The following is a 15,619-nucleotide window of genomic DNA, read 5'->3' as shown; positions in this document are numbered from 1 at the left end:
CTCGCTGCCCCCCAAACCCTCCGACCCTCCCCCCAATCCCTCACCCCCCTCGCTGCCCCCCAAACCCTCTGACCCTCCCCCCAATCCCTCTCTCCCCTCGCTGCCCCCCAAACCACCAACCCTCCCCCATCCCTCACCCCCCTCGCTGCCCCCCAAACCCTCCGACCCTCCCCCCAATCCCTCTCTCCCCTCGCTGCCCCCCCAAACCACCGACCCTCCCCCCAATCCCTCTCTCCCCTCGCTGCCCCCCAAACCCTCCGACCCTCCCCCCAATCCCTCTCTCCCCTCGCTGCCCCCCAAAACCACCGACCCGCCTCCCAATCCCTCTCTCCCTCGCTGCCCCCCCAAACCACCGACCCTCCCCCCCATCCCTCTCTCCCCTCGCTGCCCCCCAAACCCTCCGACCCTCTCCCCAATCCCTCACCCCCCTCGCTGCCCCCCAAACCCTCCGACCCTCCCCCCAATCCCTCTCTCCCCTCGCTGCCCCCCAAACCCTCCGACCCTCCCCCCAATCCCTCACCCCCCTCGCTGCCCCCCAAACCCGCCGACCCTCCCCCCAATCCCTCTCTCCCCTCGCTGCCCCCAAACCCTCCGACCCTCCCCCCAATCCCTCTCTCCCCTCGCTGCCCCCAAACCCTCCGACCCTCCCCCCAATCCCTCTCTCCCCTCGCTGCCCCCCAAACCACTGACCCTCCCCCCAATCCCTCTCTCCCCTCGCTGCCCCCCAAACCCTCCGACCCTCCCCCAATCCCTCACCCCCCTCGCTGCCCCCCAAACCCTCCGACCCTCCCCCCAATCCCTCTCTCCCCTCGCTGCCCCCCAAAACCACCGACCCTCCCCCATCCCTCTCTCCCCTCGCTGCCCCCCAAACCCGCCGACCCTCCCCCCAATCCCTCACCCCCCTCGCTGCCCCCCAAACCCGCCGACCCTCCCCCCAATCCCTCACCCCCCTCGCTGCCCCCCAAACCCTCCGACCCTCCCCCCAATCCCTCTCTCCCCTCGCTGCCCCCCAAACCCGCCGACCCTCCCCCCAATCCCTCACCCCCCTCGCTGCCCCCCAAACCTGCCGACCCTCCCCCCAATCCCTCACCCCCCTCGCTGCCCCCCAAACCCTCCGACCTTCCCCCCAATCCCTCACCCCCCTCGCTGCCCCCCAAACCCACCGACCCTCCCCCATCCCTCTCTCCCTCGCTGCCCCCCAAACCCGCCGACCCTCCCCCCAATCCCTCACCCCCCTCGCTGCCCCCCAAACCCGCTGACCCTCCCCCCAATCCCTCTCTCCCCTCGCTGCCCCCCAAACCCTCCGACCCTCCCCCCAATCCCTCACCCCCCTCGCTGCCCCCCAAACCCTCCGACCCTCCCCCCAATCCCTCACCCCCCTCGCTGCCCCCGAAACCCGCCGACCCTCCCCCCAATCCCTCACCCCCTCGCTGCCCCCCAAACCCTCCGACCCTCCCCCCAATCCCTCTCTCCCCTCGCTGCCCCCCCAAACCACCGACCCTCCCCCCAATCCCTCACCCCCCTCGCTGCCCCCCAAACCCTCCGACCCTCCCCCCAATCCCTCACCCCGCTCGCTGCCCCCAAACCCGCCGACCCTCCCCCCAATCCCTCACCCCCCTCGCTGCCCCCCCAAACCACCAACCCTCCCCCCAATCCCTCTCTCCCCTCGCTGCCCCCCAAACCCGCCGACCCTCCCCCAATCCCTCTCTCCCCTCGCTGCCCCCCAAACCCTCCGACCCTCCCCCCAATCCCTCACCCCGCTCGCTGCCCCCCCAAACCACCAACCCTCCCCCCAATCCCTCACCCCCCTCGCTGCCCCCCCAAACCCTCCGACCCTCCCCCCAATCCCTCACCCCCCTCGCTGCCCCCCAAACCCTCCGACCCTCCCCCCAATCCCTCACCCCCCTCGCTGCCCCCCAAACCCTCCGACCTTCCCCCCAATCCCTCACCCCCCTCGCTGCCCCCCAAACCCAACGACCCTCCCCCAATCCCTCTCTCCCCTCGCTGCCCCCCAAACCCACGACCCTCCCCCCAATCCCTCACCCCCCTCGCTGCCCCACAAACCCGCCGACCCTCCCCCCAATCCCTCACCCCCTCGCTGCCCCCCAAACCCGCCGACCCTCCCCCCAATCCCTCTCTCCCCTCGCTGCCCCCCAAACCCGCCGACCCTCCCCCCAATCCCTCACCCCCTCGCTGCCCCCCAAACCCGCCGACCCTCCCCCCAATCCCTCACCCCCTCGCTGCCCCCCAAAGCCGCCGACCCTCCCCCCAATCCCTCTCTCCCCTCGCTGCCCCCCCAAACCTACCAACCCTCCCCCCAATCCCTCTCTCCCCTCGCTGCCCCCCAAACCCTCCGACCCTCCCCCCAATCCCTCTCTCCCCTCGCTGCCCCCCAAACCACTGACCCTCCCCCATCCCTCTCTCCCCTCGCTGCCCCCCAAACCCACCGACCCTCCCCCCAATCCCTCTCTCCCCTCGCTGCCCCCCCAAACCACTGACCCTCCCCCATCCCTCTCTCCCCTCGCTGCCCCCCAAACCCTCCGACCCTCCCCCCAATCCCTCACCCCCCTCGCTGCCCCCTAAACCCTCTGACCCTCCCCCCAATCCCTCTCTCCCCTCGCTGCCCCCCAAACCCTCCGACCTTCCCCCCAATCCCTTACCCCCCTCGCTGCCCCCAAACCCTCCGACCCTCCCCCAATCCCTCACCCCCTCGCTGCCCCCCAAACCCTCCGACCCTCCCCCCAATCCCTCACCCCCCTCGCTGCCCCCCAAACCCGCCGACCCTCCCCCCAATCCCTCTCTCCCCTCACTGCCCCCCAAACCCGCCGACCCTCCCCCCAATCCCTCTCTCCCCTCGCTGCCCCCCAAACCCGCGGACCCTCCCCCCAATCCCTCTCTCCCTCGCTGCCCCCCAAACCACTGACCCTCCCCCATCCCTCTCTCCCCTCGCTGCCCCCCAAACCCTCTGACCCTCCCCCAATCCCTCACTCCCCTCGCTGCCCCCCAAACCCGCCGACCCTCCCCCCAATCCCTCTCTCCCCTCGCTGCCCCCCAAACCCTCCGACCCTCCCCCCAATCCCTCTCTCCCCTCGCTGCCCCCCAAACCCTCCGACCCTCCCCCCAATCCCTCTCTCCCCTCGCTGCCCCCCAAACCACTGACCCTCCCCCATCCCTCTCTCCCCTCGCTGCCCCCCAAACCCACCGACCCTCCCCCCAATCCCTCACCCCCCTCGCTGCCCCCCAAACCCTCCGACCCTCCCCCCAATCCCTCTCTCCCCTCGCTGCCCCCCAAACCCTCCGACCCTCCCCCCAATCCCTCTCTCCCCTCGCTGCCCCCCAAACCCACCGACCCTCCCCCAAGCCCTCTCTCCCCTCGCTGCCCCCCCAAACCACTGACCCTCCCCCATCCCTCTCTCCCCTCGCTGCCCCCCAAACCCTCCGACCCTCCCCCCAATCCCTCTCTCCCCTCGCTGCCCCCCAAACCCTCCGACCCTCCCCCCAATCCCTCACCCCCCTCGCTGCCCCCCCAAACCCACCGACCCTCCCCCCAATCCCTCTCTCCCGTCGCTGCCCCCCAAACCCGCCGACCCTCCCCCCAATCCCTCACCCCCTCGCTGCCCCCCAAACCCGCCGACCCTCCCCCCAATCCCTCTCTCCCCTCGCTGCCCCCCCAAACCTACCAACCCTCCCCCCAATCCCTCTCTCCCCTCGCTGCCCCCCAAACCCTCCGACCCTCCCCCAATCCCTCTCTCCCCTCGCTGCCCCCCAAACCCTCCGACCCTCCCCCCAATCCCTCTCTCCCCTCGCTGCCCCCCCAAACCACTGACCCTCCCCCATCCCTCTCTCCCTCGCTGCCCCCCAAACCACTGACCCTCCCCCCAATCCCTCTCTCCCCTCACTGCCCCCAAACCCTCCAACCCTCCCCCCAATCCCTCACCCCCCTCGCTGCCCCCCAAACCCTCTGACCCTCCCCCATCCCTCTCCCCTGCCCCCCAAACCCTCCGACCCTCCCCCCAATCCCTTACCCCCCTCGCTGCCCCCCAAACCCTCCGACCCTCCCCCCAATCCCTCACCCCCCTCGCTGCCCCCAAACCCTCCGACCTTCCCCCAATCCCTCACCCCCCTCGCTGCCCCCAAACCCTCCGACCCTCCCCCAATCCCTCTCTCCCCTCGCTGCCCCCCAAACCCACGACCCTCCCCCCAATGCCTCACCCCCCTCGCTGCCCCCCAAACCCTCCGACCTTCCCCCCAATCCCTCACCCCCCTCGCTGCCCCCCCAAACCCTCCGACCCTCCCCCCAATCCCTCACCCCCTCGCTGCCCCCAAACCCGCCGACCCTCCCCCAATCCCTCACCCCCCTCGCTGCCCCCCAAACCCGCCGACCCTCCCCCATCCCTCTCTCCCCTCGCTGCCCCCCAAACCCAACGACCCTCCCCCCAATCCTCACCCCCTCGCTGCCCCCAAACCCGCCGACCCTCCCCCAATCCCTCACCCCCTCGCTGCCCCCAAACCTCCGACCGTCCCCCCAATCCCTCACCCCCCTCGCTGCCCCCCAAACCCTCCGACCCTCCCCCCAATCCCTCTCTCCCCTCGCTGCCCCCCAAACCCGCCGACCCTCCCCCCAATCCCTCTCTCCCCTCGCTGCCCCCCAAACCCTCCGACCCTCCCCCCATCCCTCTCTCCCCTCGCTGACCCCCAAACCCGCCGACCCTCCCCCCATCCCTCTCTCCCCTCGCTGCCCCCCAAACCCTCCGACCCTCCCCCCAATCCCTCTCTCCCCTCGCTGCCCCCCAAACCCGCCGACCCTCCCCCCATCCCTCTCTCCCTCGCTGCCCCCAAAACCACCGACCCTCCCCCATCCCTCTCTCCCCTCGCTGCCCCCCAAACCCACCGACCTTCCCCCCAATCCCTCACCCCCCTCGCTGCCCCCCAAACCCGCCGACCTTCCCCCAAGCCCTCTCCCCTCGCTGCCCCCCAAACCCTCCGACCCTCCCCCAATCCCTCACCCCCCTCGCTGCCCACAAACCCGCCGACCCTCCCCCCAATCCTCACCCCCCTCGCTGCCCCCCAAACCCGCCGACCTCCCCCCAATCCCTCTCTCCCCTCGCTGCCCCCCAAACTCGCCGACCTTCCCCCCAATCCCTCACCCCTCGCTGCCCCCCAAACCCGCCGACCCTCCCCCCAATCCCTCTCTCCCTCGCTGCCCCCCAAACCCTCCGACCCTCCCCCAATCCCTCTCTCCCCTCGCTGCCCCCAAACCCGCCGACCCTCCCCCCAGCCCCTCTCTCCCCTCGCTGCCCCCCAAACCCTCCGACCCTCCCCCAATCCCTCTCTCCCCTCGCTGCTCCCCAAACCCTCCGACCCTCCCCCAATCCCTCTCTCCCCTCGCTGCCCCCCAAACCCTCCGACCCTCCCCCCAATCCCTCTCTCCCCCTCGCTGCCCCCCAAACCCTCTGACCCTCCCCCAATCCCTCACCCCCCTCGCTGCCCCCCCCAAACCACTGACCCTCCCCCATCCCTCACTCCCCTCGCTGCCCCCCAAACCCGCCGACCCTCCCCCCAATCCCTCTCTCCCCTCGCTGCCCCCCCAAACCCTCCGACCCTCCCCCAATCCCTCTCTCCCCTCGCTGCCCCCCAAACCCTCCGACCCTCCCCCCAATCCCTCTCTCCCCTCGCTGCCCCCAAACCACTGACCCTCCCCCCCAATCCCTCTCTCCCCTCGCTGCCCCCCAAACCCGCCGACCCTCCCCCCAATCCCTCACCCCCCTCGCTGCCCCCCAAACCCGCCGACCCTCCCCCCCATCCCTCTCTCCCCTCGCTGCCCCCCAAACCCGCCGACCCTCCCTCCAATCCCTCACCCCCCTCGCTGCCCCCCAAACCCGCCGACCCTCCCCCCATCCCTCTCTCCCCTCGCTGCCCCCCAAACCCGCCGACCCTCCCCCCAATCCCTCACCCCCCTCGCTGCCCCCCAAACCCACCGACCCTCCCCCCAATCCCTCTCTCCCCTCGCTGCCCCCCCAAACCCGCCGACCCTCCCCCCAATCCCTCACCCCCCTCGCTGCCCCCCAAACCCACCGACCCTCCCCCCCATCCCTCTCTCCCCTCACTGCCCCCCAAACCCGCCGACCCTCCCCCCAATCCCTCACCCCCCTCGCTGCCCCCCCAAACCCGCCGAACCTCCCCCCAATCCCTCTCTCGCCTCGCTGCCCCCCAAACCCTCCGACCCTCCCCCAATCCTCTCTCCCCTCGCTGCCCCCCAAACCCTCCGACCCTCCCCCCAATCCTCTCTCCCCTCCCTGCCCCCCAAACCCTCCGACCCTCCCCCCAATCCCTCTCTCCCCTCGCTGCCCCACAAACCCGCCGACCCTCCCCCCAATCTCTCTCTCCCCTCGCTGCCCCCCAAACCCGCCGACCCTCCCCCCAATCCCTCTCTCCCCTCGCTGCCCCCCAAACCCGCCGACCCTCCCCCAATCCCTCTCTCCCCTCGCTGCCCCCCAAACCCGCCGACCCTCCCCCCAATCCCTCTCTCCCCTCGCTGCCCCCCAAACCCGCCGACCCTCCCCCAATCCCTCACCCCCCTCGCTGCCCCCCAAACCCACCGACCCTCCCCCATCCCTCTCTCCCCTCGCTGCCCCCCAAACCCGCCGACCCTCCCCCCCAATCCCTCACCCCCCTCGCTGCCCCCCAAACCCTCCGACCCTCCCCCCAATCCCTCTCTCCCCTCGCTGCCCCCCAAACCCACCGACCCTCCCCCATCCCTCACCCCCCTCGCTGCCCCCCAAACCCACCGACCCTCCCCATCCCTCTCTGCCCTCGCTGCCCCCCAAACCCGCCGACCCTCCCCCCATCTCGCCCCCGCCACGCACCCACTGATGTAGCTGTTACAATGCTCCCAGATCCGTAAAGCCGTGATGGGGCCCCATCGGTCCGGCCCTGAGTTGGAAAACGGGGTCCCTGAGGCCGAGCCGAACTCCCCGGAATATGAGTGTCGGCGATGGCCTGGAACGAGGGAGCAAGAGAAAGACAGAGTGAAACTGGATCAGAGCCAGATTCATACTCTGAATCGGGAGGGGCTGCGGGTCGGGAGTGAGGGGCACCGGCAGAGCTGGGGGGGGGCAGGGCTGGGCTGGCAGGGGGCTGCGGGTCGGGAGTGAGGGGCACCGGCAGGGTTGGGGGGGCAGGGCTGGGCTGGCAGGGGGCTGCGGGTCGGGAGTGAGGGGCACCGGCAGAGCTGTGGGGGGGGCAGGGCTGGGCTGGCAGGGGGCTGCGGGTCGGGAGTGAGGGGCACCGGCAGGGTTGGGGGGGCAGGGCTGGGCTGGCAGGGGGCTGCGGGTCGGGAGTGAGGGGCACCGGCAGGGTTGGGGGGGCAGGGCTGGGCTGGCAGGGGGCTGCGGGTCGGGAGTGAGGGGCACCGGCAGAGCTGGGGGGGCAGGGCTGGGCTGGCAGGGGGCTGCGGGTCGGGAGTGAGGGGCAACCGGCAGAGCTGTGGGGGGGCAGGGCTGGGCTGGCAGGGGCTGCGGGTCGGGAGTGAGGGGCACCGGCAGAGCTGGGGGGGCAGGGCTGGGCTGGCAGGGGGCTGCGGGTCGGGAGTGAGGGGCACCGGCAGAGCTGGGGGGCAGGGCTGGGCTGGCAGGGGGCTGCGGGTCGGGAGTGAGGGGCACCGGCAGAGCTGGGGGGGCAGGGCTGGGCTGGCAGGGGCTGCGGGTCGGGAGTGAGGGGCACCGGCAGAGCTGGGGGGCAGGGCTGGGCTGGCAGGGGGCTGCGGGTCGGGAGTGAGGGGCACTGGCAGCGTGGGGGGCTGGTTCTACTTACGTCCCTGTTCCCCGGCAGACTGAGCCAGGAGCAGGAGGGTCACGCGGAGGATTTGCAGGAGCAGCATCCTGTGTGGGAGCCGGCGAGAGGCTCAGCGACCCGCATCTCACCCCCACCCTGGCGTCTGCAGCCCTCCCAGGGGTGCCCCAGGCGGTGTCCCCCCCACCCCCCGGGGTGGGCGCTGGTGGATGCCCGAGGCTGAGAAGGGGCCCGTTACCTGGTGCCAGCTCCCGGCTGAGGCCAAAGCCAGGCGGGCAGCTGGGAACGGGGCAGGGAAAGGCCGGGCGGCTCCAGGACAGGGGCCGGGAACTGGGCAGGGAAAGGCCGGGCGGCTCCGGGACAGGGGCCGGGAACCGGGCAGGGAAAGGCCGGGCGGCTCCGGGACAGAGGCCGGGAACCGGGCAGGGAAAGGCCGGGCGGCTCCGGGACAGGGTCCGGGAACCGGGCAGGGAAAGGCCGGGCGGCTCCGGGACAGGGGCCGGGAACCGGGCAGGGAAAGGCCGGGCGGCTCCGGGACAGGGGCCGGGAACCGGGCAGGGAAAGGCCGGGCGGCTCCGGGACAGGGGCCGGGAACCGGGCAGGGAAAGGCCGGGCGGCTCCGGGACAGGGGCCGGGAACCGGGCAGGGAAAGGCCGGGCGGCTCCGGGACAGGGTCCGGGAACCGGGCAGGGAAAGGCCGGGCGGCTCCGGGACAGGGGCCGGGAACCGGGCAGGGAAAGGCCGGGCGGCTCCGGGACAGGGGCCGGGAACCGGGCAGGGAAAGGCCGGGCGGCTCCGGGACAGGGCAGCCTGCAGCTGCCGGCAAGAAGGTCCCCAAGCGCCCCCCACCTGGAAACGTGGCCGGGAGGGCGCTGGAGGCAGCCTGCACCTGGGAGGGGGAACCCCCCACCCCCGCGATCTGGCCGGAGGCTCCCCCCCCCAGCGGACTCACGCGAGCAGGGCGAAGAGCTGGGGACGAAAGCCAACGGGGGGCGAAGCCCTGGGGGCCGCCGAGCCGCTGGCACCAGGGGGGAGCGTGCGAGGAGCCCTGGGGCGGGAGTGGGTACCCCCGTGTGCAGACGTGCCCAGGCGTGTGCCCATGGGGTGCTGACCCCCCCAGTTATCACCCCCTCAGCGTCCGCCCCCCTGCCCGCCCCACCCATCACTGCCCCCAGGGCTGATACCCATCGCTTGCGCCAGACCCGGACGGATGGATATCAGTCCCTTGCGGTGTAACGGCCAACGGCCCAGCCGAGAGCCCCCCTGACTTTTTCTCGGGGGAGGCTGCGAAATCAGCACTTGGGGGGGGCGTCCGTTAGCCGTGGGCACAACCAGGGCTAACGGGCTCCCTGCTGACTCAGCAAATCCTGCACCTAGCACCTCTGCCCCGAACCCTGCACCCAGCGACCCGCCCCCAGGGACTGGTGCCCCCCACGTACCCCCAAACCCTGCACCCAGCGACCCGCCCCAGGGACTGGTGCCCCCCACGTACCCCCAAACCCTGCACCCAGCGACCCACCGCAGGGACTGGTGCCCCCCCATGTAAACTCCTGCACCCCGAACCCCCCCCGCACCACAACCCCCAGCCCTGAGCCAGCACCCCAACCCCACCACAGCCCATTCCCCCTCCTGACCCCAACCCCCAGCCCTGAGCCCCCTCCCAGAGCCAGCACCCCAAACCCTGCACCCAATCCCAGGCCGTGAGCCCCCTTCCAGAGCCAGCAACTCGAACTCCCTCCTGTACCCCAACCCCCAGCCCTGATTCCCCATCCCAGAGCCAGCACCCTGTACCCCCTCCTGCACCCTGAACCTCCCTTGCACCCCAACTCTCTGCCCCAGCCCGGAGCCCCCTCCTGCACCCAAACTCCCTCCCAGAGCCCAGACTCCTCACCCCCTCCTGCACCCCAATCCCCTGCCCCTGCCCTGCCCCCCTTTCTGCGCCCCAACTCTCTGTCCCAGCCCAGAGCCCCCTCCCAGAGCCAGCACCCCAACCCTCCCCTGCACCCCAAGATAACACTGTTATCTGGCCACCTTACATTACCACCCATCCCTTCCTGCCCCATCTGTCCCTTGAGCCACCTCTTCCCTGCTACGACGGACGGGCAGACGTTACTGTCCGGTTCTGTCCATGCCGGACGGTGGGGCCGGGGCTTTGACGGAGACCTGTCGCTTTACGGTCGAGCTTCGGGGGCCTCCCCAATAATTAGCATACGTGGATAATAGGGGATGTGCAGGGCTCCTGTATATGGGGAGATAGCCTGAGCGCCAAGCCCTGCGATCCTTTCCCAGGCTCGGGGTGTCCTCTGGCCCTTGGGTGTCGCAGAGAGCGACACACCCGACCGGGGCCCTGCCGGTTACCGCCTGGCCGTGGCGAGCCGCGGGCCGAGCCTAGGACGGGCATTGCTCCCGTCTGCCCCCCCGCGCTCGGGGCGCACAAGGGAAACCAGAGCGGTGGGGCAGGGACATTACGCGCGAGGCCTGGATGGAAATGTCTTGTCATGGGTGGCGGGCTGACCCCCCCCAGCGCACAGCCGGGCTCAGGGACCTCGTAACTCCGTATGCGTTCACGGCACGCAGCTCTGGACAGAGAACCGACTTCCCGCCGACCACGGCCTCCCCCCGGCGCCTTCCCAGGCCTGCTCTCTGCGCGAGTCACGAGGCTCGGAAACGAGGACCGGGGGGGGTTGCAGCACGCTCCCCCAGGCGCAGAACGTCCCAATTACCTTTGCCTTAATGACGATTGTCCCCTGACGTCTGTTCTCTTTGCCTGAGAAGCCCCCGTGATTAACGAAAGACCCCTTCTGTTCGCAATCGCGGTTTGGCACGGCAGAAACGGATGGGCCCTGGCTGTGTAACTCAGACCTTGTCTCACCTTGGCAAAACCCACTGGTCTGAGTACCCTGGTGATGGTTACCCCGGCCGGAAGGGTGAAAGGGAGCAGTTCCACGGTCTGCTTCGCAAGTGCAAAATTGACTTTTGTTGCAGGAAGAGAAGCACCGTAAAATCGCCGTCACGTGACACGCACGGCCTGCGACGCGGGACAGACTTGCACCTCAGAACAAATGGCCCCAGAAGCCTGGTTATAGCGACACAAGATACAGCATCCAGAGCTTAATTCCTAAAACAATGTGTTTAAAAAAACCAGACAGGGAAGCAGGAGGATTAAACATGGAAATAAGCAAGTTGTTACCTTTTCAGTTAAAACTTTTAATAACGATTGCTAAAAAATCAGATGATTTGCCTGATCTGTTGTATTATTTAGTAACCAAAGGCATTTCCCATGGCTTTATATTAACTTTATTCTCAACCCTTGCTAGATGGAAACAAGGGAAAGCCACGCTGCAGACATTCGTCAGTGGTTAGGATGAGAAGCAGAGTTTGCATTTCTGTTGTTCGTATCTTCACGACCGTGAGGAGTAACTCCAGCTCTTGCGTTCTGGGGAGGTTAAATGAATTAATTCACTGGAATGATTTAAAGGCAAGTTTTGATCTTGTTTTCTCTTTGCTTGTTGTTCTGTTCAGGGCTTTGTATCTTTGGGAGGTTCCTGTAAAAAGCCACCTGAGCCAAGCGAGATTCACTCCATCAAGGGATCTTAAGGTCCAGGCAGCTGTGAGTTTGGCAAACTGAGAAAGGACACACGGGGAAACGTAGCCGGCAGGTATCCATAGTTGAGAAAGGAGGCTGGATTTTGAGCTCCGAGCGAGGAGTGCAGCTTTGTGGGTTCAAGCAGTTGGGAACCTGCACCCCAGGTTTCTATCCTGGCTCTGAGAGCAAAGTGGGGGGAGTTACCTGTTCTTGCCAAACCTGCATTTGTCTCCCCAGGGCCTGTCGCTGTCATCCGCATGCCCAGTGGCTGGCGGGAGCGCCTTGCACTGGCTTGGGGGCAACTCCGTGTCTTCACGCCTCCGTTCTCGGCGTGAACCGGCTCAGGCTCGGTTTTCACGTTGAAATTCTTTTCTCTTCACTCCCCTGCGTTCGAGTCCCAGCTCCCAGCTCTGATTGTGCTCTGTGAACTCTTCCATTGCCCCCTTCCTCTGACTTTCCAACCCGGGGATGGTGTTATCCACGACTTCTCCCTCCAGGCAAGCACGTCTCCGGTTCTGACAGGCGCCCGCCCGGTCCAGCCGTCCCGGAGCCTGGCTTCTCCCGTATGGTGCTGGTTGAATGGCAGTGGCCCCTTTCATGTCTGAATTTTGCTCGGGCCACCTTTTCCATTTCTCTCCCCACTCTTCAGGCACGGGGGAGCTACCTGAAGCCCGCTGGTCACCACCAATATTTATAACAGGGACGGCCCAGCTCTGGTTTTGCAGATTTTTTATAGCTTTTTCCAGTGTTTTATTCTGTTCCCGGGCTTGCTGTCTCCGGGCTGCTTGCCCCCGGGCTAGGAGAGCGGGAGCCCATCCCAGGCCTCTGGGGCTTCTCCTGCTTCTTTTAACTCTTTTTGTGTTTCTGTTACTTGCCCCGCCAGTTTTGTGGCGTGTTGTCTTTCCCATTTAACAGCCATAGGCATAGTTTCCAATATTGTGCATTTCTGACTCTTCTTTTTCAAGGCTACAGTCTTGCCTTACAGATTCTGTTCGTGTTTCTTCCCCGCTCTCTTTTTAAAATTCACATGGACCTCTTGTGCTGGCAACCCAGCGTGACATCCAAACCTTATCACACGTGAGGCTTTTCAGGATGGGGTTAAGGGGTTTTCCTAGCACATAGCTTTCTGCCCTGTTAGATTCTGCGATTCCGACAGAGAGCAGCTCGCTTAGGTGACAAAGTTGGGGATTTTGGTAGCGTTTTACATGAATAGCGTGGACGTGCCTCAGTTTCCCCATGCGTTGCATGTGTAACAAGGCGTGGGAGAGGGTGTGTTGTTGCAGAGGAACAGGTGTGACCTCGCCTGGCAGCCGGGACCCCCAGACAACGGCCTGGAGATGGGGAACCCCAACAACTGGTGACCTGGAGACTAAGAGGCCAGCCCAGCTTGGCCGTCAGAGGGGTCTGACCAGTGGAAGGACAAAGGGCTGCAGAGAGACCCCAGTGACCTGACCAGCCGGTTCCAGCCAGAGGGGAACAAAGGACGGAGGAGAGAGGGCCCCAGTGACCTGGTTACCTGGGACGGAGGACAAAGGACAGGGGAGGAGCTGTTGGGGCCGGTGAAATCAGATGCCCAACTGGGAAGCAGGGGGGCTTGGACTGGGGGGAGGGAGCAGCCGGAGCCCCCTGGATGGAGGGGAGACTTGGATGTGCTGGGCTGAGGGAGGCCAGGCCTGAGGGCCCTGAGGGTTTCCTGTGCTGGGTTCAGACTCCCAATAAACCCTCCTGTTTTACGCTGGCTGAGAGTCGCTCCGGTCTGGAGAACAGGGGGCATTATCCCCTCTAGGAGTGGAGGCCCCGGGGGCCCAGAGCGAGTGGCCCCTCTGAGGGGGCCCACGGGCGAGAGGCAGGCGTGCTAAGGCTCAGAGAGGTCCGGCTCCAGGAGGTGAAGGGGCTTATCCCCTGGGAGAGGGTGGACCCCCGAGAAGGGCTGTCTCACTGAAGGGGGTTCCCCCCTGGGACCGTACGGGACCGAGAGTGGGCCCGAGTCCTGTGAGTCCGTGACAGTCCGTGGGGTCTACGTCACTGTCAATGATGCCCTGTGAGGTCTCCCGCCTATCGTAGCTGGCTCAGACGTTCTGTCTTTTCAGCCTGCTGCCCTATTCACTTCTCTTATTGAGCACAAATGTCCAGCCTGGGGATTCGTTTACCTCCCTGGCCCCCTCTTCCAAAGAACGAGGCCTCCCCCCATGTGTCAATTACCATGTCAGGCCAGGCCCCAGCTAAAAACAGACCAGATCGGGGCCCAGCGCCCCCTAGAGGGGAAAGGTCCCGTGTCCCGATCCCCACCCCTGATCCAGCCAGTCCCACCCGGGAGCGGGTGGGGACCAGCGCCCCCTAGAGGGGAAAAGCCCCGTGTCCCGATCCCCACCCCGATCCAGCCAGTCCCACCCAGGAGCGGGTGGGGACCAGCGCCCCCTAGAGGGGAAAAGCCCCGTGTCCCGATCCCCACCCCGATCCAGCCAGTCCCACCCAGGAGCGGGTGGGGACCAGCGCCCCCTAGAGGGGAAAAGCCCCGTGTCCCGATCCCCCACCCCGATCCAGCCAGTCCCACCCAGGAGCGGGTGGGGACCAGCGCCCCCTAGAGGGGAAAGGTCCCGTGTCCCGATCCCCACCCCGATCCAGCCAGTCCCACCCGGGAGCGGGTCGGGACCAGCGCCCCCTAGAGGGGAAAAGCCCCGTGTCCCGATCCCCACCCCGATCCAGCCAGTCCCACCCAGGAGCGGGTGGGGACCAGCGCCCCCTAGAGGGGAAAGGTCCCGTGTCCCCGATCCCCCACCCCGATCCAGCCAGTCCCACCCAGGAGCGGGTGGGGACCAGCGCCCCTAGAGGGGAAAAGCCCCGTGTCCCGATCCCCACCCCGATCCAGCCAGTCCCACCCAGGAGCGGGTGGGGACCAGCGCCCCCTAGAGGGGAAAGGTCCCGTGTCCCGATCCCCACCCCGATCCAGCCAGTCCCACCCGGGAGCGGGTCGGGACCAGCGCCCCCCTAGAGGGGAAAAGCCCCGTGTCCCGATCCCCACCCCGATCCAGCCAGTCCCACCCAGGAGCGGGTGGGGACCAGCGCCCCCTAGAGGGGAAAAGCCCCGTGTCCCGATCCCCCACCCCGATCCAGCCAGTCCCACCCAGGAGCGGGTGGGGACCAGCGCCCCCTAGAGGGGAAAAGCCCCGTGTCCCGATCCCCACCCCGATCCAGCCAGTCCCACCCAGGAGCGGGTGGGGACCAGCGCCCCCCTAGAGGGGAAAAGCCCCGTGTCCCGATCCCCACCCCGATCCAGCCAGTCCCACCCAGGAGCGGGTGGGGACCAGCGCCCCCTAGAGGGGAAAGGTCCCGTGTCCCGATCCCCACCCCGATCCAGCCAGTCCCACCCGGGAGCGGGTCGGGACCAGCGCCCCCTAGAGGGGAAAAGCCCCGTGTCCCGATCCCCACCCCGATCCAGCCAGTCCCACCCAGGAGCGGGTGGGGACCAGCGCCCCCTAGAGGGGAAAGGTCCCGTGTCCCGATCCCCACCCCGATCCAGCCAGTCCCACCCAGGAGCGGGTGGGGACCAGCGCCCCCTAGAGGGGAAAAGCCCCGTGTCCCGATCCCCACCCCGATCCAGCCAGTCCCACCCAGGAGCGGGTGGGGGACCAGCGCCCCCTAGAGGGGAAAGGTCCCGTGTCCCGATCCCCACCCCGATCCAGCCAGTCCCACCCGGAGCGGGTCGGGACCAGCGCCCCCTAGAGGGGAAAAGCCCCGTGTCCCGATCCCCACCCCGATCCAGCCAGTCCCACCCAGGAGCGGGTGGGGACCAGCGCCCCCTAGAGGGGAAAAGCCCCGTGTCCCATTCCCAATATCTGCGGCCGATGGTTTCTTTTGTCGGCTCCTGCTGCCGCCTAGTGGCCGATTCAGTTCAACGCCCTGGTCCTGGCTCCCAGCCCCCCCACTTGCCTCCTAGAGCTGGGGAGAGAACCCAGGAGTCCTGATTTCCAGTCCCCCCTGCTCTAACCCCTGGATCCCACTCCTCTCCCAAAGCCAGGGAGAGAACCCAGGAGTCCTGGCTCCCAGCCCCCGCGCCCCCCACTCCATCCATCTAGCTAGCTAGCTCTCTCCCGCTCTCCATACGCCCTATCTGCCTGCTGACGTCTACGTGCCGGGCTCACAGCGACACCGAGGCAGGGAGATCCATAGCCCACCCTGGGGAGGGGCTCGTCGGGACCCCGCACTCAGCGCCCGGCGGTGTTAATCCCACCCGCAGAACAG

General features: G+C 67.9%; 1 protein-coding gene across 1 annotated transcript in view; it reads right to left on the bottom strand.

The window, feature by feature from the left end:
• Positions 1-7,879, bottom strand: part of ZG16 (zymogen granule protein 16) — a 34,646-nt gene extending 26,767 nt beyond the window's left edge. Inside the window, exons 1-2 of the mRNA XM_073350509.1 lie at positions 7,813-7,879; positions 6,867-6,999 (exon numbers count right to left, since the gene is read on the bottom strand). Of these exons, the coding sequence (XP_073206610.1) occupies positions 6,867-6,999; positions 7,813-7,879 (200 nt within the window). The remainder of the gene's footprint in view (positions 1-6,866; positions 7,000-7,812) is intronic.
• Between the last annotated feature and the right edge of the window lie 7,740 nt (positions 7,880-15,619).

The sequence above is a fragment of the Lepidochelys kempii genome, chromosome 6 (assembly GCF_965140285.1).
Source record: "Lepidochelys kempii isolate rLepKem1 chromosome 6, rLepKem1.hap1, whole genome shotgun sequence".
Taxonomy (NCBI): domain Eukaryota; kingdom Metazoa; phylum Chordata; order Testudines; family Cheloniidae; genus Lepidochelys; species Lepidochelys kempii.
This window is presented reverse-complemented; position numbering and strand designations above follow the sequence as displayed.